The sequence below is a fragment of the Monodelphis domestica genome, chromosome 8 (assembly GCF_027887165.1).
Source record: "Monodelphis domestica isolate mMonDom1 chromosome 8, mMonDom1.pri, whole genome shotgun sequence".
NCBI lineage: Eukaryota > Metazoa > Chordata > Mammalia > Didelphimorphia > Didelphidae > Monodelphis > Monodelphis domestica.
Genome location: NC_077234.1, coordinates 92,333,822 through 92,357,524, shown reverse-complemented (window position 1 = coordinate 92,357,524; position 23,703 = coordinate 92,333,822). Strand labels below are relative to the sequence as shown.

General features: G+C 35.5%; 1 protein-coding gene across 2 annotated transcripts in view; it reads left to right on the top strand.

The window, feature by feature from the left end:
- The first annotated feature begins 609 nt into the window (after positions 1-609).
- Positions 610-23,703, top strand: part of CASP18 (caspase-18) — a 53,328-nt gene continuing 30,234 nt past the window's right edge. Inside the window, exons 1-2 of one of the 2 annotated variants that reach the window (XM_007501503.3) lie at positions 610-708; positions 3,706-4,027. In XM_007501503.3, the coding sequence (XP_007501565.1) occupies positions 3,735-4,027 (293 nt within the window). In that variant the 5' untranslated portion in view covers positions 610-708; positions 3,706-3,734. 2 annotated transcript variants of the gene reach the window in all.

Below are 23,703 nucleotides of genomic sequence, written 5' to 3'. Positions count from 1 at the left end.
AGATTATAGGGAATTCTGGGAAATACCAGGGACTTCTCGGGAATGAAGTCTAGTGTTCAAAATCTCCATTTATATAATCCTCAATCATATCCCCATTGAACCATGTGATCAAGTAGTTGTTTTTCTTCTGTGTTTCTGCTCCCACAGTTCTTTCTCTGGATGTGAATAATGTTTTTTCTCATAAGTCCCTCCGAATTATCCTGGATCATTGCATTTCTGCTAGTAGAGAAGTCCATTACACTCAACTGTACCACAGTGTATCAGTCTCTGTGTACAATGTTCTCCTGGTTCTGCTCCTTTCACTGTATGAATTCCTGGAAGTTGTTCCAGGTCACATATAACATGTTATTGATGGTGCTGAATATCTTTTCCCATTAGGCAGAGGGATTTCCAGAACAGTCAGTTCAGGGAAGATTTGCTGAACCTTTTTCTTTATGACAATGTACTTGGGTACTATGAGAATGTATTTTATGGCTACATTTATGGACATTGTGTTTATGGCATTTCCCCTTTGGTAAAGAATAGATGAGATACCTTTAAAGAAAAGGAAAGAAAAAAAGCTAGTTGACTGATGAGTCATTCAACAAAGCCAGGAAGTTCATAAGCTGCAACAATCTTTAGTTTCTCTTGGAGTTCAGGAGGTGGGAATTGTCTCGCTCGCTTGTTCAGGAAAACATGTTCTGATCTTCAGGCAGCCGGATCTTTACAGTAAGTACAAAACTGTGTTCGTAGATTTAAAGGAAAAGCAGCTTACTGTCTGGAAAATATGTGTGCAATTTTTTAAATGTTCTTTTACAATTGTACTTCTTTCTTTGGTGCCTTTTTGTCATATGTGTGACCAAGCAAAAAAAATTCATGAATTTTGATTCTTTTTCCCTTTTTAAAAAATTCTAAATGTAGGGATAATTCCCTGAGCTCACATCTGTGGCTTTCCAAAGAAAGTGGAGAGGCAGCTATGACTGGGGACCTAGAGGAATGGGAAGCTCTTGTTTTCGCTGCTCCAGGATTCAGTGGACTAAGAATACTTTTCAGGGAGAGGAAGATCTCTAAACTAGCTCTAAACTAGAATAGAATATACCTTTCCACCACCACCTACAGCCTCAAACCCACACAGGATTGGAATAAATTTGGCTGGGCACTTGAAAAGGGAATGAAGGAGATTCAAATGGGTATTTGCATTGTCATTTCTTATCCGCTAAGCCAAAAAGCACCCATAATCCTCACATAGGTTCTTACAAGCTCTACATGTAAAAGGCAGCATAGCATTTTGGACTTGGAGTCAGAAAGACCTGATTTCAAATTCTGCATTTAACATTTACTGTCTCTGAGGCCACGAGGAAGTCATACAATCTCTGAGCTCAAGGCAACTCTCAAGTCTCAAGACTTATATAATGTAATATATATGGAAGAAAAATCAGAGATCCTTAACATAGATCCAAAAATAAATGTTTTTATTCTGGCATTTATTCATTCTTTTTTTAAAAATAAAAAACTCTTACCTTTTGTCTTACAATCAATATCGTGTATTGGTTCAAGGGCAGAAGAGTGGTAAAGGCTAGGCAATGGGATTAAGTGACTTGCCCAGGGTCACACAGCTACAAAGTATCTGAGACCAGATTTGAACCTAAGACTTACCATCTCTAGGACTGGCTTTTAATCCACTGAGCCACACCGTTGCCCCCCTACCCCCTTCTAGAAGTGTTTGGTTGGGGGAATCATGTTTTGCACTTTGTGTAGTCTTGCTCTTAAATTCTAAAGAATGGAAAAAAAAAATCTCTGGAAACAAATTTGTACAATAATACAAAAATTGTCAAGTACTATTTTTTTTTTTTGCAAAGGGTGGACTATTTTGCCTCCCAATTAAATTTCAGAATTAAATTCTGAAAGAAATCTGCATTCCAAAAAAACACTTTTATGTTAACTTTAATGTATAGAATTGTGCTTTTTCTCTGTTCCTGCCTGTGGGCCTAACTTTCTGGATTCCTACTCCACTAACCTACCAACCAACCAAACTAAAGGAAAAAAAAATCCTCAAAGTGAAAGTAAAACTGAGGCACAGATGGGCCCACAGGTCTAGTCTAGTATGTCTGTCTTCCATTAGCGCTTGGACACTGTGTGTCTGTCCCTAGCCCTATGTGCCACCCATTGCCTGTCCACTCTTCTCCATGTCCCTGTCCAGCCTCCATGTGTCATTCTTCCCCCTTCTTCCAGGTCCTCACATGGCTGGCCTTGTTCCCATGTTTCTTCTGCTCTTTTCTCTGTCCCTGGCCCCTCTTTCTTGAATCCTAACCTGGACCCCTCCCTCCAGTCTTCCTGTTTCCCATCTTGTTCCCTCGCTCCCTTTCCCACATCCTTAGGCAAATTCTCATTGCATAAAAATTGCTTTACAGAATGGTCCACATATAAAATAAGCACTTGACTGAACAGGAAGTCTTAAACTGTTTTGAGTCATGGATCCTTTGGTACTCTAATACAACTAATGGACACTGCAGAATAAAGTTATAAGTGCCTCAAATAAAATACAAATAGAGCTACAAAGAAAATGATTGATATTGAAATATATTCTGCAAGTAAAATAACCACAAGAAAACAATGTACATAGTAACTATGACATTGCAAATGGAAAGAATGACACACTGAAAAAAATCAAAAGTAAATGTAACAAAATTATAAAGATCAAGTAGAACTTGAATGAAAAGATATCCCCAACCTAATCCTTGGTGGAGATGGGAGCTCCATAGGTGTTACACATTGCATGTATTTTTGGACTTTTTCCACTCTAGTGATCTGTCATGTTGACTTTTTTTTCCATTCTCAAAATTACTATTTGTCATGGGGGTTGATCTTTGGGAGGTAGAAGAGGAGGGATACATGGAATGTTATGATGGTGTAAGAAGCAGAAAATGTCAATGAAAACTTAATTAAAAAAAGAAATACAATTTGTAGACAATGAGATGATGGCCATGCACGGTCATGGGGTAGTCTGATAAATATTGTAATTTCAAACCTGTGACTTCTAGGTATGTGCAACAACATTAATGTGAGATAGAAATATCTGATATTTAATGAGCAGAAAGTCACAGGTACTGCTATCACTGCTATAGTTTGTTACTAACATCCCTAATTGAAAGAAATACTAAATTCAATTAGTGGTTAGGGAAAATAACGATACAATTCTTTTTTTCCATCCAAGTTCACAGACCCCCTGAAATCTATCCTTGAATCCCTTGTAGAGTAAGAACTTTTGGTGTAATATGAAAAATTGACAATGGCAAAATCTCAAGCTCTCTATACCTGGTCTATCTTATGATCAAGAGCATTTACTACGATATAATCAGCCATGCCAGATTTGAGGGAATTGAGTATGGGGGATAGGGTGGGAGAGAGATCTATAGTACACCACCTACTGTCTCCACAATTCAGAAAAGGGAGCAGAAATCTTGAACTTTAAAACAGAATTGGATCTTTCAGGTTATCTTAGGCTGCTGCGAAAGCTTTCTATTCTTGAATATCTTGATGATAAAAAGATAATGCTTCTTCCCCATTCTCCCTAAAGGTTATATCTAAAGGTAAAAAGATGAAAGTGAAAAAAATGTCAATGAGGCAGCTGGGCATTCAGTTGGTACTGTATCTTATGATTGTAGATTCATGCCAATACCTATGTCTATCACATATAGTGGTCAATTACTCTTATTATCTTATCAGGTTTGTATTTCTTCCTGAACAACTGAAAAATGGACGAAATACTACTACAAATCAAAGATAAACTGACGAGAAGTGATCTAGAAAGTCTGAAATTTCTAAGCTCTGACATCATACCATTACAGAAACAAGAAAACATTACGAGATCTCTAGCATTCTTTCAGGCACTCCAGAAAAGGGAATTGTTGGATAACAATTCCATATTAGAGGAACTTTTGTTCCTAATAGGTCGAAAAGACATCTTGACCAAACAACTGAATGTCAATATAGAAGAGTTGAAGAGAAAACTTCAGCACTCAGACAGCCTGAAGATTTCTCCCTATAGGTAAGTAGCAATAAATTCCCTCTATAGAACCTTTCCTTTGTAATGTGTAAAATGCATTACAATATTTTATTACTTGTATTATAGTTCATGGTATGTATCTGCCTCACTGTCCTATTAGATTGTAAATTCCTTAAGAGGTGTGAAAGTGTATCATGTACCTTATCTATTCCACTGATTCATTGCTCTATATCTTAGCCAGCACCAGATTATTTTGATGATTATTATTTTATAATATTTGGTACCACTAGGCTACTTTCTTTCACATTTTTTCATTGATTCTCTTGATATTCTTTTGATCATCCAGATACACTTTATTATTTTCTCTAGCTCTATAGAATTTTTTTTTTTATAGTTTGATTGGTATGGTACTGAATAAGTAAATTATTTTAGGTTAGTGTCATTTTTATTATACTGGATCTGCCTACCCATGAGCAATTAATATTTTTCTAATTGGTTAGATCTCTCTTGATTTGTATGAAAAGTGTTTTGTAATTGTGCTTATATAGTTACTGGGTTTCTCTTGGCAGGTAGACTCCCAGGTATTGTATGTTGTCTACAATTCTTTTATTCATTTATTTTAAACCCTTACCTTACATCTTAGAATCAATACTGTGTATTGCTTCTAACGCAAAAGAATGGTAAGGGCTAGGTAATTGGGGTTAAGTGGCTTTCCCAGGGCCACACAGCTAAGAAGTTCAGTGTTCAAATTTGAACCCAGGACCTCCCTTATCTATACCTGGATCTCATTCCACTGAGCCACCTAGTTGCCCCTACAATTATTTTAAATGAAATTTCTCTTTCCATTTTTTCCTACTGAATTTTGTTGGTAATACAAGAATGCTGATATGTGGGGTTTTATTTTATATTCTGCAATTTGGCTGAAGTTATTAATTATTTCAATTAGTTTTTTAGTTTATTGTCTAGGATTCTCTAAATATACTATCATATCATTCACAAAGAGTAATGTTTTTATTTCCTTATTCACTGCTTGTCCTAATTCCTTCAATTCCTTTTTCTTTTCTTATTGCTGTCCCTAGCATTTCTAGTACCACAGTGAATAATAATGGTGAAGATGGGCATGCTTGCTTCATGCCTGAGATTACTGGGAAGGCTTCTAGTGTATCTCTGTTACAGATATATAATTTTAAGGAAGCTTCATTTATTCCTAGGCTTTCTAGTGTTTTTCAATAGGAATGAATGTTGTATTTTGACAAAAACTTTTTTGTATCTATTGAGATATACACAAGATTTTTTTTATTGACATGGTCAATTATGCTGATAGATTTCCTAATATTGAGCCAAGTTTGCATTTTTGGTATGAATCCCATTTGGTCATAGTGTATAATCTTTCTGACATATTGCTGTAACTTCTATGCTTTTATTATATAAAATTTTTGTATCAATATTCATTAGGGTAATTGGTCTAAAGTTTTCTTTCAGTTTTTGCTCTTCCTGGCTTAGGTATCAGTACCATGTTTGTGATGTAAAAGGAATTTGGTAAGGTTTCTTCTTTATTTTTCCAAAAAAAATATTTAGATTGTATTGGAATTAATAGTTTTTTACATGTTTGGTAGAATTCACTTGCAAAATATTTTGGATTTGGGGATTTTTTCTTCAAGAGCTCATTAATGGTTTGTTCAATTTCTTTTTCTTAGATAGGGTTATATAAGTATTCTATTTCTTTTTGTTTAATCTGAGCAATTTGTATTCTTATAAATATTCATCCATTTCACTTAGATTATTAGATTTATTAGCATTTAAATGGGCAAAATAGATCCTAATAATTGCTTTAATTTCTTCTTCATTGATAGCAAATTTACTCTATGTTTTTGATACTGGTAATTTGGTTTTCTTCTTTCCTTTTTAAAAAAACAAATTAATCAATGATTTGTTTTTATTGTTTTCTTTTCAAGAAATAAGCTCCTAGTTTTATTAATAGTCTAATGATTTTCTTACTTTCAATTTTATTAATCTCTCCTTTGATTTTCAGGATTTCTATTTTGATGTTTAACTGGGGTTTTAATTTGTGTTTTCCCTTCTAGTTTTTCTTAATCACATGCCCATTTTCATTGATCTGCTCTTTCTCTATTTTACTGATATAATCACTAAGGGATATGAATTTTCCCCTAAGTACTGCTTTAACTACATCCCTAAAATTTTGGTATATTGTCTCATTGTTGTCATTTCTTTAATGAAATTATTAATTATTTCTATGACTTGTTCTTTGATTCCCCCATTCTTTGGAATTAGATTAGTTTCCAATTAATTTTTAATCTGTTTTCATAGCCCTTTACTGAATATAAATTTTATTGCAATATGGCCTGAAAAGGATGAATTTAATATTTATGCTTTTCTGCATTTGATTGTGAAACTTTTATGCCAAAATACTTGATTCATTTTTGTGAAGGTGCCAGGTACAGCTGAGAAAAATACAGGTTCCTTTCTATTCCTGTTAGTTTTCTCCATAGTTTAACATATCTAACTTTTCTAAAATTCTATTCATTTCAATTGGGGAATGGCTGAATGGATTGTGGTATATGATAGTGATGGAATATATTGTGCTATAAGGAATGATGAACAGGATGATTTAAGAAAGATCTGGAAAGATCTTCATGGCTTGGTGCAGAATGAAATAAGCAGAACCAGGAAAACATTGTACACAGTAAGAACAAAATTATGGAATGATCAACTGTGATAGACTTAACTACTCAGCAATACAATGATCCAGGCCAGTTCTGGGGGATTTATGACAAAGAATGCTCTCCACCTCCAGAGAAAGACCTGTTGGAGTCAGAATGTAGATGAAAGCATACAATTTTTCAATTGTTTATTTGGGTTTGTTTTGGGGCTTTGGTTTTATAAGATTACATTCCTTACCAAAATGAACAGTATAGAAATATGTTTTGCATAATAATACATCTAAAACCCAGACTGAATCACCTGCTGGCACTGGGAAAGGGTAGGGAAGGGAAGGAGGGGGATGAGTTTGATTATATAACTTAGGAAAACTCATGTCGAAATTTATTATATGTAATTATAAAAATTTTAAAAATAAAAATCTATTCATCTCCTTAAACTCTTTCTTACTTCTTTTATAGTAAAATTTATTTAATCCTGAGAGGGAAAAGTTGAGATTCCCCTCTGGTATAGTTTTTGTTTTGTTTTGTTTTCTTCCATTATTCTTTTTTTTTTAGGGTTTTTTTTAAAATTTATTTCTTTTTATTTTGAGCATTTCCAAACATTATTCACTGGAGACAAAGATCATTTTCTTTTCCTCTCCCCCACCCCCACCTCTCCCATAGCTGACGTGCGATTCCACTGGGTATCACATGTGTTCTTGATTCAAACCCATTTCCATGTTGTTGGTATTGGCATTAGAATGTTCATTTAGAGTCTCTCATCAGACATGTCCCCTCAACCCCTGTAGTCAAGCAGTTGCTTTTCTTTGGTGTTTTTACTCCCACAGTTTGTCCTCTGCTTGTGGATAGTGTTTTTTTCCTAGATCCCTGCAGATTGTGCAGGGACATTGCATTGCCTCTAATGGAGAAGTCCATTACCTTCTATTGTACCACAGTGTATCAGTTTCTGTGTACAATGTTTTCCTGGTTCTTCTCCTCTCACTTACTAGAGGTTGTTTCAGTCTCCATGGAATTCCTCCACTTTATTATTCCTTTTAGCACAATAGTATTCCATCACCAACATATACCACAATTTGTTCAGCCATTCTCCAATTGATGGGCATCCCCTCATTTTCCAATTTTTGGCCACCACAAAGAGCACAGCTATGAATATTCTTGTACAAGTCTTTTTCCTTATTATCTCTTTAGGGTACAAACCCAGCAGTGCTATAGCTGGGTCAAAGGGCAGACAGTCTTTTATCACCCTTTGGGCATAGTTCCAAATTGCCCTCCAGAATGGTTGGATCAATTCACAACTCCAACAACAATGAATTAATGTCCCTACTTTGCCACATCCCCTTCAGCATTCACTACTTTCCTCTGCTGTCATGTTTGCCATTCTGCTAGGTGTGAGGTGATACCTCAGGGTTGTTTTGATTTGTATCTCTCTGATTATAAGAGATTTGGAACACTTTTTCATGTGCTTATTAATAGTTTTGATTTCTTTATCTGAGAACTGCCTATTCACGTCCCCTGCCCATTTATCAATTGGAGAATGGCTTGATTTTTTGTACAATTGATTTAGCTCTTTGTAAATTTGAGTAGTTAAACCTTTGTCAGAGGTTTTTATGAAGACTGTTTCCCAATTTGTTGTTTCCCTTCTGATTTTGGTTACATTGGTTTTGTTTGTACAAAACCTTATTAATTTGATGTAGTCAAAATTATTTATTTTGCATTTTGCGACTCTTTCTATTTCTTGCTTGGTTCTGGTATAGTTTTGATGCCTATTTCCTTCTATGACTCATATAATTTTTCCTTTAAAAATTTGAATGCTATGCCATTTGGCACATATATTTGTAGTATTGATATTGCTTTTGGGTTTATGGTATCTTTTAGCCAAATATAGTTTCCATCTTATTTTCTTTTAATGAAGTCAATTTTTGCTTTTGCTTTATCTGATCTCATGATTCATATCCTGGCCTACTTTTTCCCCTTAGGGCTGAAGCATAATAGATTCTGCTACAGTTCCTTATTTTAACTCTGATTGAGTTTCTCTGTTTCAAGTGTGTTTCTTAGAAACCACATATGGTTGAATTCTAATTTTTAATCCATTTTCTTTTTTTCAAAAATTTTATTTAGTCAATTTAGAACATTATTCCTTAGTTATAAGAATCATATTCTTTCCCTCCCTCCCCTGCCCCCACCCCTTTCCATAGCCAATGTGCAATTCAACTGGGTTTTACATGTGTCCTTGAACAGAACCTATTTCCATGTTGTTGATGTCTGTACTAGGATGATCATTTAGAGGCTATATCCCCAATCATATCCCCCTGGACTGCTGTAAACAAGCAGTTGTTTTGCTTCAGTGTTTTTACTCCCACAGTCTTTCCTCTGAATGTGGATAGTGTTCTTTCTTTTAAATCCCTCAAAGTTGTTTAGGATCACTGCATTGCCACTAATGGAGAAGTCCTTTACCTTCGATTGTACCACAGTGTATCAGTCTCTGTGTATAATGTTCTCCTGGTTCTGTTCCTCTCACTCTGAATCAATTCCTGGAGGTCATTCCAGTTGACATGGAATTCCTTCACTTTATTATTCCTTTGAGCACAATAGTATTCCATCACCAACATATACCACAATTTGTTCAGCCATTCCCCATTTGAAGGGCATCCCTTCATTTTCCAATTTTTTGCCACAAATAAAGAGCATAGCTATGAATATTCTTGTTCAGGTCTTTTTTCCTTATTATCTCTTTGTGGTATAAACGTAGCAGTGCTATCTCTGGATCAAAGGGCAGACAGACTTTTAGTGCCCTTTGGGCATAGTTCCAAATTGCCCTCCAGAATGATTGGATCAATTCACAACTCTACCAGCAATGAATTAATGTCCCAACTTTGCCACATCCCCTCCAGCATTCATTACTTTCCATTGCAAACTTTATAATTTGATGTAATCAAAATTATTTATTTTACATTTTGTGATTTTTTTCTAACTCTTGTTTGGTCTTAAAATCTCCCCTTTCCCAAAGATCTGACATGTATATTATTCTGTGTTCACCTAATTTACTTATTGTTTCCTTCTTTATAGTCAAGTAATTCACCCATTCTGAGTTTATCTTGGTGTAGGGTATGAAATGTTGATCCAAACTTGATCTCTCCCATCCTGTCTTCCAATTTTCCCAGCAGTTTTTATTAAATAGTGAATTTGGTCCCAAAATCTGGGATTTTTGGGTTTATCATAGACTGTCTTGCTAAGGTCACTTACCCCAAGTCTATTCCACTGATACCCCTTTCTGTCTCTTAACCAGTACAAAATTGTTTTGATGAACACTGCTTTATAGTATAGTTTGAGATCTGTGACTGCAAGGCAACCTTCCTTCGCACTTTTTTCCCCGATTATTTCCCTGGATATCCTTGATCTTTTGTTCTTCCAAATGAACTTTGTTGTGCTTTTTTCTAATTCAGTAAAAAAGTTTTTTGGTAATTCAATGGGTATGGCACGAAATAAGTAAATTAATTTGGGTAGCATTGTCATTTTTATTATGTTAGCTCATCCTACCCATGAGCAATCAATGTTTCTCCAATTGTTTTGATCTAGTTTTAATTGTGTGGAGAGTATTTTGTAGTTGTGTTCATATAGTTCCTGTGTTTGTCTCAGCAGATAGATTCCTAAGTATTTATTATTATCTAGGGTGATTTTAAATGGAATTTCTCTTTCTAATTCTTGCTGCTGAGATATGTTGGAAATATATAGAAATGCTGATGACTTACGTGGGTTTATTTTGTATCCTGCAACTTTTGCAAAAGTTGTTGATTATTTCGACTAGCTTTTTAGTTGATTCTCTAGGATACTTTTGACCATCATATCATCTGCAAAGAGTGATAGCTTGGTCTCCTCATTGCTTATTTTAATACCTTCAATTTCTTTTTCTTCTCTATTTACTACAACTAATATTTCTAGTACAATGTTAAATAATAGAGATGATAGTGGGGATCCTTGTTTCACTCCTGATCTTATTGGGAAGACTTCTAGTTTATCCCCATTGAGGATGATGTTTGATGATGGTTTTAGATATATACTCTTTATTATTTTTTGGAAAGGCCCTTCTATTCCTATGCTTTCTAGTGTTTTCAATAGGAATGAGTGTTGTATTTTGTCAAAGGCTTTTTCTGCATCTATTGAGATGATCATGTGATTTTTGTTGGTTTGATTGTTATTATGGTCAATTATGTGGATGGTTTTCCTAATAATGGGCCATCCTTGCATTCCTGGTGTAAATCCTATCTGGTCATAATGAATAACACTCATGATCACTTGCTGGAGTCTTTTTGTTAGTATTCTATTTAAGATTTTTGTAACTATGTTCATTAAGGAGATTGGTCTATGGTTTTTTTCCCCTCTGTTTTTGACCTGCCTGGCTTTGGAATCAGTACCATATTTATGTTATAAAAGGAATTTGGTAGACCTCCTTCTTTGCTTATTCTGTTAAATAGTTTGTATAATATTAGGATTCATTGTACTTTGAATGTTTGATAGAATTCATTTGTGAATTCATCTGGTCCTGGGGATTTTTTCTTAGGGAATTCTTTGATGACTTGTTCAATTTCTTTTTCTGATATGGGATTGTTTAGGTATTCTATTTCTTCCTCTTTTAGTCTAGGCAATTTACATTTTTTGTAGGTATTCATCCATATCACCCAGATTGCTGTATTTATTGGCATATAATTGGGCATAATAGTTTTTAATGATTGCCTTAATTTCCTCTTCATTAGATGTGAGTTCTCCCTTTTCATCTTGGATACTGTCAATTTGGTTTTCTTCTTTCCTTTTTTAAATTAGTTTAAGCAGTACTTTGCCTATTTTATTTGTTTTTTCAAAGTACTAGCTTCTAGTCTTATTTATTAAATCAATAGTTCTTTGACTTTCAGTTTTATTAATTTCTCCTTTGATTTTTAGGATCTCTAATTTAGTCTTCATCTGAGGATTTTTAATTTGTTCACTTTCTAGTTTTTAAATTTACATGCCCAATTCATTGATCCTTGCCCTCTCTAATTTGTTAATATATGAACTCAAGGATATGAATTTCCCCCCTGAGTACTGCTTTGGCTGCATCTCATAGATTTTGAAAGGATGTCTCATCATTGTCATTTTCTTCAATGAAATTATTAATTGTTTCTATGATTTGTTCTTTAACTGATTCTGGAGAATCTTATTGTTTAATTTCCAATTAATTTTTGATTTGGCTCTCTGTGTACCATTATTGATCATTATTTTTATTGCATTTTGATCTGAAAAAGTTGCATTTATTATTTCTGCTTTTCTGCATTTGTTTGCCATGTTTTTTTTTTTTTATGACCTAGTACATGGTCAATCTTTGTGAATGTACCATATACTACTGAAAAGAAGGTATATTCCTTTTTGCCCCAATTTATTTTTCTCCATATATCTACTAACTCTAATTTTTCTAAGATTTCATTCACTTCTCTTACCTCTTTCTTTCTTTCTTTCTTTCTTTCTTTCTTTCTTTCTTTCTTTCTTTCTTTCTTTCTTTCTTTCTTTCTTTCTTTCTTTCTTTCTTTCTTTCTTTCTTTCTTTCTTTCTTTCTTTCTTTCTTTCTTTTATATTTATTTATTTATATTTATATATATTTATTTATATGACAATCGTCATCCTTGGTTACCGAGAGACAACTACCATACTACCACTTCCCTATAGGGCACAAATAAATTCTCTTCCACAATGTATTTTATTGTTCTTCCCTCTTTGAGTCAATTTCAATGCATGTAAGAGTTGAGTATTTCCTATATCCAACCTCTTTACCCTTCTGGTGTATTGATGTCCTCCCCTCTCCTGCCATGTGCTTCTTTGTGACATATAAATTTATCCCCTTTTGTTTCTTTTCTCATTTCTTTTAGTATTAACCTCTTTTTTATCTCTAGTTATATATATATATTTATTATTATTATATTATATATTATTTTACTCTTTTCTTCTGGCTTTTGTAGTGCTTTCCTTTCATAGTTTACATTTATAGGCTATCATTTTAATATGTACAATGCTCTCTTATCTGTGCTATCTCTTCATATGTACTCTCATGTATGCTTTCCTTTGTTTTCCATAGGGACTGTTATTGATTGTTGATTATTTTCCTAGGGTTACTCAACATTATGGGTATGATGTAATTTTACATGTGAAGCATGGAACCATGGATCTTTTTGATCAACCTTTATAGTTGTTGGAGTTGTCATTATGACCAATGTTGGTCTGATCCATCTTGGTTCTATAGGAGATTCTCTATTACAGTTCTTGACATATATCTTATCTCCTGGTTTTATCTTATGCAATGAAAAATCTAGCAGTATTCTTTACACAAGCAAGCCCAGTTTTCTTAGTTCACCTAGTCTACGTTGTATCTGTTTTAAATATTCATGAAGTACACATTCCCCTTTTAACATGGACAAGTATTATGGCTTTACTGTCCTATCATGCCAAAGTGGCTGACAATATAGCATTTCAAATGGTGATATATGCAAGTCAGTCCCAGGTCTAGTTCTTATGTTGATTGCAATGTTTTTTTTTTCACTTTAAACATTATTTTATTTGGTCATTTCCAAACATTATTCATTGGAAACAAAGATCATTTTCTTCCCCCCCTCCCCCTTCCCACCACCTCTCCCATAGCCAACTAGCACGATTCCACTGGGTATCACATGTGTTCTTGGTTCCCATTTCCATGTTGTTGGTATTTGCATTAGAGTGTTCATTTAGAGTCTCTCCTCAGTCGTATCCCCTTCCCCCCTTTAGTCAAGCAGTTGCTTTTCCTCGGTGTTTTACTCCCATAGTGTATCCTCTGCTTGTGGATAGTGTTTTTTAGATCCCTGCAGATTGTTCAGGGACATTGCATTGCCACTAATGGAGAAGTCCATTACATTCGATTGTACCACAGTGTATCAGTCTCTGTGTATAATGTTTTCCTGGTTCTGCTCCTTTCGCTCTGTATCACTTCTTGGAGGTCGTTCCAGTTTCCATGGAATTCCTCTACTTTATTATTCCTTTTAGCACAATAGTATTCCATCACCAACATATACCACAATTTGTTCAGCCATTCCCCAATTGAAGGGCATCCCCTCATTTTTCAATTTTTGGCCACCACAAAGAGTGCAGCTATGAATATTCTTGTACAAGTCTTTTTACTCTTTACTCTTGTCTCTTTGGGGTACAAACCCAGCAGTGCTATAGCTGGGTCAAAGGGCAGACAGTCTTTTATCACCCTTTGGGCATAGTTCCAAATTGCCCTCCAGAATGGTTGGATCAATTCACAACTCCACCAGCAATGAATTAGTGTCCCAACTTTGCCACATCCCCTCCAGCATTCATTACTTTCCTTTGCTGTCATGTTTGCCATTCTGCTAGGTGTGAGGTGATACCTCAGGGTTGTTTTGATTTGCATCTCTCTGATTATAAGAGATGTAGAACACTTTTTCATGTACTTATTAATAGTTTTGATTTCTTTGACTGAGAACTGCCTGTTCATGTCCCTTGCCCATTTATCAATTGGAGAATGGCTTGATTTTTTGTACAATTGATGTAGCTTTTTGTAAATTTGAGTAGTTAAACCTTTGTCAGAGGTTTTTATGAAGATTGTTTCCCAATTTGTTGCTTCCCTTTTGATTTTAGTTACATTGGTTTTGTTTGTACAAAAACTTTTTAATTTGATGTATTCCAGATTATTTATTTTGCATTTTGTGACTCTTTCTAAGTCTTGCTTGGTTTTAAAGCCTCTCCCTTCCCAAAGGTCTGACATGTATACTAATCTGTGTTCGCCTAATTTTCTTATAGTTTCCTTCTTTATGTTCAAGTCATTCACCCATTTTGAATTTATCTTGGTGTAGGGTGTGAGGTGTTGATCTAAACCTAATTTTTCCCACACTGTTCTCCAATTTTCCCAGCAGTTTTTATGAAATAGTGGGGTTTTGTACCAAAAACGGGGTCTTTGGGTTTGTCATATACTGTCTTGTTGAGGTCACTTATCCCAAGTCTATTCCACTGATCCTCCTTTCTGTCTCTTAGCCAGTACCAAATTGTTTTGATGACTGATGCTTTATAATATAGTCTGAGATCTGGGACTGCAAGGCTCCCTTCCTTTGTATTTTTTTTTTCATGATTTCCCTGGATATCCTTGATCCTTTGTTCTTCCAAATGAACTTTGTTATGGTTTTTTTCTAGATCAGTAAAAAAAAATTTTTGGAAGTTCCATGGGTATGGCACTAAATAGATAGATGAGTTTGGTTAGGATGGTCATTTTTATTATATTGGCTCATCCTATCCATGAGCAGTTAATGTTTTTCCAATTGTTCAAGTCTAGTTTTAGTTGTGTGCAGAGTGCTTTGTAGTTGTGTTCATAAAGTTCCTGTGTTTGTCTTGGGAGATAGATTCCTAAGTATTTTATTTTGTCTAAGATAATTTTGAATGGGATTTCTCTTTCTAGTTCTTGCTTCTGAGCTGTGTTGGAGATATATAGAAATGCTGATGACTTATGTGGGTTTATTTTGTATCCTGCAACTTTGCTAAAGTTGTTGATTATTTCAATTAGCTTTTTGGTTGAATCTCTAGGATTCTTTAAGTAGACCATCATGTCATCTGCAAAGAGTGATAACTTGGTCTCCTCCTTGCCTATTTTGATGCCTTCAATTTCTTTTTCTTCTCTAATTGCTACTGCTAGTGTTTCTAGTACAATATTAAATAATAGAGGTGATAATGGGCATCCTTGTTTCACTCCTGATCTTAATGGGAATGCATCTAGTTTATCCCCATTGCAGATAATATTAGTTGATGGTTTTAGATATATACTGTTTATTATTTTTAGGAACGACCCTTCTATTCCTATGCTTTCTAGTGTTTTTAATAGGAATGGGTATTGTATTTTATCAAAGGCTTTTTTTGCCTCTATTGAGATAATCATGTGGTTCTTGTTGGTTTGCTTGTTGATGTGGTCAATTATGTGGATGGTTTTCCTAATATTGAACCAGCCCTGCATCCCTGGTATAAATCCTACTTGATCATGGTGAATGACTCTTCTGATTGTAATGTTTTTATGCCCTAATACATGGTCAATTTTTGTGAATGTACCATGTGCTGCTGAGAAGAAGGTGTATTCCTTTTTGTCCCTATTTATTTTTCTCCACATGTCTACTAACTTTATTTTTCTAAGATTTGATTTACTTCTCTTACTTCTTTCTTATTTATTTTTTGGTTTGATTGATCTAGTTCTGATAGAGTAAGGTTCAGGTCTCCCACGAGTATAATTTTTCTATCTATTTCATCCTTGAGCTCCACAAGATTATCCTTTAGAAATTTGGATGCTATGCCATTTGGTGCATACATGTTGAGTACTGATATTTCCTTATTGTCTATACTGCCTTTTATCAGGATGTAATTACCTTCCCTATCTCTTTTAACTAGATCTATTTTTACTTTGGCTTTGTCAGATATCATGATTGTGACTCCTGCCTTCTTTTTATCAGTTGATGACCAATAGATTTGGCTCCATCCAGTTACTTTTACCCTGTGTGTGTTTACCTTCCTCCTGTAGACAGCATATGGTAGAGTTTTGGTTTCTAATTCACTCTGCTATTTGCTTGCATTTTATGGATGAGTTTATTCCATTCACATTCAGAGTTATGATTACCAGCTGTGTATTTCCCAGCGTTTTTATTTCTACTCCTATTCCTGCCCTTTCTTCTTTCACTATTTCCTTCTACACCACTCTTATATTTTTAATCAGTCCTCCTAATTCCCACCCTTATTTTACTTCCCTTTCTATCCTCCTCCCTTCTTATTCCCATCTTATTTTCTTTATAGTCTTTCTAAACTACCCCCCACCCTCACCCTCCTTTGTATTGCTTCCCTCCCCACCAGTCTGCTTGTTACCCTTCTACTTCCCTATAGTGCACAAATCAATTCTCTGCCCCAATGTATTCGATTGTTCTTCCCTCTTTGAGTCAATTTCAATGCATGTAAGAATTGAGTATTTACTACTTCCAACCTCTTTACCCTTCCAGTTTATTGATGTTCTCCCCACCTCCCACCATGCACTTCTTTGTGACATATAAATTACCCCATTTTGTTTCTTTTCCCATTTCTCTTAATATTAACCTCCTTTTTAACTCTAGTTGTATATATGTATGTATATATATATATATTTATGCATACATATATCTATATACATGTTTATTTCTTGACATTTCTTTCTATACAGTTTTTCACTGTTCCCTCTAAGAATAGTTCTTCTAGATGATAATAACAATTTTAAGAGTTATCAATATCCTCTTTTTTTGTAGGGATACATATTATTTTTTTTAATTAAAAAAATTTTTTTAAATTTTATTTAGTTAGATGATTTAGAATAATTTTCCATGGTTACAAGACTCATGTTCCTTCCCTCCCCTTCCCCCACTCTCCTCCCATATATGATGCACAGTTCTGCTGGGTTTAACATGTGCCATTGATCAAGAGCCATTTCCTTATTATTAGTATTTGCACTAGGGTGATCTTTTAGAGTCCACTTTCCCAGTCATAGCCCCACCGACACATGTGATCAAATGGTTGTTTTTCTTCTGTGTTTCTTTTCTCACAGTTCTTTGTCTGGATGTGGATAGTGTTCTTTATTATATGACCCTCCAAATTGTTCTGGATCATTGCATTGCTACTAGTAGATAAGTCCATTATATTTGAATTTACCACAGTGCATAAGTCTCTGTGTATAATGTTCTCTTGGTTCTGCTCCTTTCATTCTGCATCAATTCCTGGGGGTCATTCCAGTTCACATGGAATTCCTCTATTTCATTATTCCTTTGAGCACAATAGTATTACATCACCAGCATATACCACAATTTGCTCAGCCATTCCTCATTTGAAGGGCATCCCCTCATTTTCCAATTTTTTGCCACCACAAAGACCATAGTTATGAATATTCTTGTTCATGTCTTTTTCCTTATTATCTCTTTGGGGGTACAAACCCAGCAGTGCTATGACTGAAACAAAGGGCAGACAGGCTTTTAGTGCCCTTTGGGCATAGTTCCAAATTGCCTTCCAGAATGATTGGATCAGTTCACAATTCTACCAGCAATGCATCAATGTCCCAATTTTGCCACATCCCTTCCAACATTCATTACTTTCTTTTGCTGTCATGTTAGCCAATCTTCTAGGTGTGATGTGATACCTCAGAGTTGTTTTGATTTGCATTTGTCTGATTATAAGAGATTTAGAACATTTTTTCATGTGCTTATTAATAGTTTTGATTTCTTTATCTGAAAATTGCCTATACATGTTCCTTGCCCATTTATCAACTGGAGAATGGCTTGATTTTTTGTACAATTGATTTAGTTCCTTATAAATTTGAGTGATTAGACCTTTGTCAGAGGTTTTTGTTATAAAGATTGTTTCCCAATTTGTTGTTTCCTTTCTAATTTTTACTGCATTGGTTTTGTTTGTACAAAACCTTTTAAATTTAATGTAATCAAAATTATCTATTTTGCATTTTGTAATTTTTTCTAACTCTTGCTTGGACTTAAAATCTTTCCTTTCCCAAAGATCTGACAAGTATACTATTCTGTGTTCACCTAATTTACTTATTGTTTCCTTCTTTATTTTCAAATCATTCACCAATTCTGAATTTATCTTGGTATAGGGTGTGAGATCTTAATCTAAACCTAATCTCTCCCATACTGTTTTCCAATTTTCCTAGCAGTTTTTGTCAAATAGTGGATTTTTGTCCCCAAAGCTAGGATCTTTGGGTTTATAATAGACTGTCTTACTTAGGTCACTTACCCCAAGACTATTCCACTGATCCTCCCTTCTGTCTCTTAGCCAGCACCATATGGTTTTGATGATCACTGCTTTATAGTACAGTTTAAAATCTGGTACTGCTAGGCCACCTGCCTTTGCACTATTTTTCCATTATTTCCCTTGATATTATTGATGTTTTGTTCCTCCAAATAAACTTTGCTATTGTTTTTTCTAATTCTATAAAAAAGTTTTTTGGTTGTTTAATGGTTATAGCCCCAATGTAGTTTGTGTAAGATTGTCATTTGTATTATGTTAGCTTGTCCTACCTATAAGCAATTAATGTTTTTCCAATTATTTAGATCTAATATATATTATTTTAACTTATTGGGTCTCAAAAAAAGTTTGTGTTTTGTTTGTTTGTTTGTTTTCCCCCTTTTCATAATTATCTTTTGATGATTCTCTTGAGTTCTATGCTTGGACATCAAATTTTCTCTTCCAGTCTGGTCTTTTCTTTATTAATGCTTAGAAGTCTTCTATTTTATTAAATGATCATACTTTCCCCTACAAGAATATAGTCAGTTTTTCTGGGTAGTTGATTCTTGGTGGTAGACCTAATTCCCCTGCTTTCCGGAATATCATATTCCACGCCTTTTGGTCCTTCAGGGTAGATGCAGCCACATTCTGTGTTATCCTCACTGTCGATCCATGGTATTTGAATGCCTTCTTCTTAGCAGCTTGTAATATTTTTTCCTTGGTCTGATAGTTCTTGAATTTGGCTATAACATTCCTGACTGTTGTCATTTGGGGATTAAGTACAGGAGGTGATCTGTGGATTCTTTCAATCTCCATTTCCCCTTCTTATTCTAGAATTCAGGGCAGTTTTCTTGGATAATTTCCTGTAGGATGATGTCCAGGCTTTTTCTTTTGTCATAGTCTTTTGGTACATGAATGATTCTTAAGTTGTCTCTCCTGAACCGATTTTCTAAATTTTCTCTTTTGTGAATGAGGTGGTTCATGTTTTCCTCAATTTTTCCATTCTTTTGATTTTGTTTTATTATTTTTTTTCTGCTGCCTTATGAAGTCACTTGCTTCCAATTGTTGTATTCTGGTTTTTAAAGACTGAATTTCATCACTGGATTTTTGGTCATCCTTTTCCTTCTGGTCTGATTTTCTTTGGAGGTCATCTTTCATCTCCTTTGCCTCATTTTCAATGTTTCAAGACACTATTTTCTCCTTTTAGTTCAAGTGCCTCTGTTTCCAGATGACTTATCTTGCTTTTTAAGTTCTTTTCTCAGTTGTCTTCAATCTCTCTTAATTGTGTTTTGAATTGTATTTTGAGTTCTTCCAAAGCCTGTGTCCAATTTGCTGGAGTTTCTGTGTTTTTGCTTGGTGTTCCTTGATCTTCCTCTGTTACATTTGCTCTTTGTTCATTGTTTGGATAGAAGCGGTCAATTGTAATTTCTTTTTTCTTTTTCTGTTGTTTGCTCATATTTGCCCCTTCTTTAGCCCCTGTAATTGCCTGTAGTCTTGCTCCTCTCATTATGTGCTGGATCTGTGGGTGTGGGCTTTTTTGTCAATCTTCACTCTTTGAGCTTAGCAAGGCTCTCAGAGCAGACTGTGTGTAAGGGGTGTTGGAACTTGAGCTTCCCTGCCCTCTGAAGGCTTAATAAAATTAAACCCAGCAGAGTTGAACTTGCAGAGCTAGATGTGCCCTGAGTCCAAAACCTTGGGGGGGGGGTGAGGAATGGAGTGGCTCAGCTGTAATTGGGCTACTTCTTCTGACTTCAACCCCCTTTTACTTCTCTCCCTCCAGTTGCCTCCCCACCATCTGTGTTCAAAGCCCTGAGCCTGGCACAGCTTTGCCTGCAAGGTACTCCCTTTAGACTAGCATCCTTGCTGGCCCAGAGATTCCAGTCACTGCTGGAGGCTCAGTAGTATAGTTGGTGGAGGGGTCCTGGGACCTTCCTTCTTCCTTCCTTAAACCTGAGTGTTCTCAAATTCAGGCTTTTTGGGGGCATACCTTTTAAGTTGAGTCCAGCAGGAGGGTTCCTTAGCTCTGTCTTGTTGTTAGGTTAGATTTTCAGTCCTCTAGGAGCATTTTATCTTTAACTGGTGAGGAAGCATTTTCAGAGGTCTGAACTCTTGCTGCCTCTATGCTGCCATCTTGACTCCACCTCCCTTTAATACATTTTCTGTTTTCTTACATTTAATGGATGAGTTTATCCCATTTTCATTCATAGTTGTGATTACTGTTTCTTCCATCCCATTTTCTTCTGTTTAACTTTCTCTCTTTTTATCTTGTCCCTTCTCTGAAGTATGTTTTGCTTCTGACTTCTGTCTTCCATTTTTCAACCCCCTTTTACTTCTCTCCCTCCCCTCTTCTCTTCTCTTTTTCTCTTTCTGTTTCCATGCTGGATAAGACAAATTTTTTTTTTATTACTAGTTGAATATGTCTATGTGTTTTTCTCTCTTTGAACAGATTTAGATGTGAGTGAGGCTCAAGTGTTGCCTGCCCCCCTCCATTCTTCTTTTATTATAAAACCTCTTTCTTACATACCTCTTTTATGTGACACAATTTTCCCCATTCAACCTTTCCTATTTCCATTCTCCAATGCATCCCTCTATCTCTTTTCTAATTTTTTTGGATGACATCACAACCTAATTGATTTATTTCCATGCACTATTTCTATATAGAGTTTTTCTAACTGCCCTATGAAGTCAAGGGGTTCAGTCTTTCAGAAAAGAGAGAGAGGAAAAGAGAGGAGACCTCCCTTCTCAAAGCAGGGTTCAGGGAAGACAGCTGATGTTTAGGGTTGGTTCAGAGAGAGAAAAAGGGGTTTGAAGATTTTCCCCTTCTGTCTTCCCTCCTTCGCTATAGCTGCTCTCCCAGATTTGCTTTTGTCCCTCTTGTCCCCCCACCTCTACTAGAGACAAAAGGGTCTCCCCTTGATCTGTTCACTCACACTTGATTCACAGCTTGGGGAAAAGTTAATTATTTTAATGTCAACTCAATCAGGGTAATACAAAGGAATAACTGGCAGGAAAATAATGGGAAAGTAAAGTGGGGAAAAGGGAGTTCCTGTCTCTGTCTAAACACTTTTCCCTCCCTCCTCGAGTTGGGGGGGGGGCTCAGGCTTTGGCAGCCTAAGTCCCCTGAGAGAGTCAGGTTGACTGACCCTGGGTTTGGCCCCTTGGCCACAGTTCAGACCCAGGGTAACAGGAGCTGAGGTAAAGTCTGACAGAGATTCAAAATGCCTTTTCTCAGGTTTCTTTTCCATAAGTCTCTTCAATTGAGAAATGTTGAGGGGAAGAATTTCCAGTCACAAGCAGGAAAAAGTGGGTAACCCTTAGGAGAAAGTCTTATTCAACCTTCTTTCTTTGGCTTCTCCTCACTGAGAGACCAACTCTACCAGCCAGAAACTTCTGCTCCTCAAGATTTCAATCTCCTGGGGTCCCTCCCCCATCAAGATGATCAGATCCACACCCTCTTCAGCCTGGCACTTTTTCTTTAGTGCCAGTCTCTGTCACACCTAAAAATGTTAAAGTTCTTAGAAGGTATAATTATCATCTTCCCATATAGGAATGTAAATAGTTTAACTTTATTGAGTCCTTTATGATTTCTCTTTCATGTTTACCTTTTTATGCTTCTCTTGAGTTTTGTATTTGAAAGTCAAATGTTCTATTTAGTTCTTATCTTTTCATCAAAGTCCTCTATTTCATTAAATAATTATTTTTTCCCCTTGAAGGTTTATACTCAGGTTTGCTGGGTAGGATATTCTTGGTTGTAATTCCAGCTCTTTTTCCTTCAGGAATATCATATTCCAAGCTTTCTGATTCTTTAATGTGGCATCTGGTCCTATGTTCATTGCTAGCATAGGGGTCCCCTATAATCACTTTCTGACTGGTTACCAGCTTCCTTACCAACTCTGGCTTGAAAGTTTCTGAAGCTGATGCTGTTATTGTTGCTATCACCTCGTCCCACAACTGGTGTGTAATTCACATAGGCCCTAAGCCAGCTAACACCTCTATTTCACAGATATCTCTTTCCAAACTCCTACATTTTCTTGGACTGAAAAAAAATCTCACTATGACCTTTTGTTGCTTCTGTCACTGCAAAATTCAACACGAAGCATTATCTTAATGTTGTTTGGAAGGAAATATAGGGAGAGCTCAGCTCAATGCCTTCTCTTCTCCATTATCTTGGCTCTACCCTTTGAAATCCTAAACTAAATTTCTACTTTCTGTTTATTAATGGGGAAAAGAGGACCCCAAGCTCTATATCCAAGACTCGACAGCTTTCCAATTAAATACTACTTTCACAATGAACACACCCAACAAGTAACAAAGACATCCATTTATCTATGTTGATAACAAAATAAATAGTTTTCATAGAAGAATATATAACAAACAATACAGAGTGAAGGAGTTCTACCATTGGGGGTGGGGTAACCCACTTCAACCAAGAGAAAGTCTCAGATCTTACTTGAGCTTCTAGTGTTGTGAGGTAGGAAAGGGGCATGATCAATGTGTTGGTTTCTTACCAGAGTCTTTTCCTTTAGCAACATGAAGTGGAATTGGCATCATCCATTTTCTCTTTCAAAGCTAGAAATCTGAAGCACTCAAAGAGACTGAAGAGTCTGGAGCTCTTCTCTTTTCTGCTCTTGTCAAGCCTGCCTAGCTCCTCATGCAAAAATGGAGCATTGATTTCCACCATGGAAGAGAGAGTCCCATACTAATGGTTTACAAACATAATACATAAACTATCTCTCTGTTTGCCTCATTCTCACTACATGATCAGATCACCTTCTCCACTTCTCTTCATCTGTGGATAAATTTTTTTGTATCAGTTTCTGCTTTGATCATATGATATAGTCTGCTTATGCTCTCTATACAACTCTATTTTATTCTTTGAAATATTTGTAATTTCAATTCTTCTGAGGTCTGTTGTGCTTTGATTCATAGCCAGGAAAGTATTGGTGTCAGATAGATCTATACTTAGCAATGATTAGGATTTTTAAGCTTTGGGACAACCTTCACAAAATGCATTTTTAAATCAACTTTTGAAGATATATTTCATTGTACATGAAGGGAGAAGGAGACCTCAAGACAAGACCCTAAGAAACTGAAGAGCATTTTCACAGTTAAGGAAGCTAACGTTGGATTTATTATGGATGAAGGGGAAGAAGTATTCATTGTCTAATAGCTTCCTATTTTACCAACTTTTATTACTAATTAGATGCTATGTTTGGTTGTTTCTTTACTGGTCTGAGG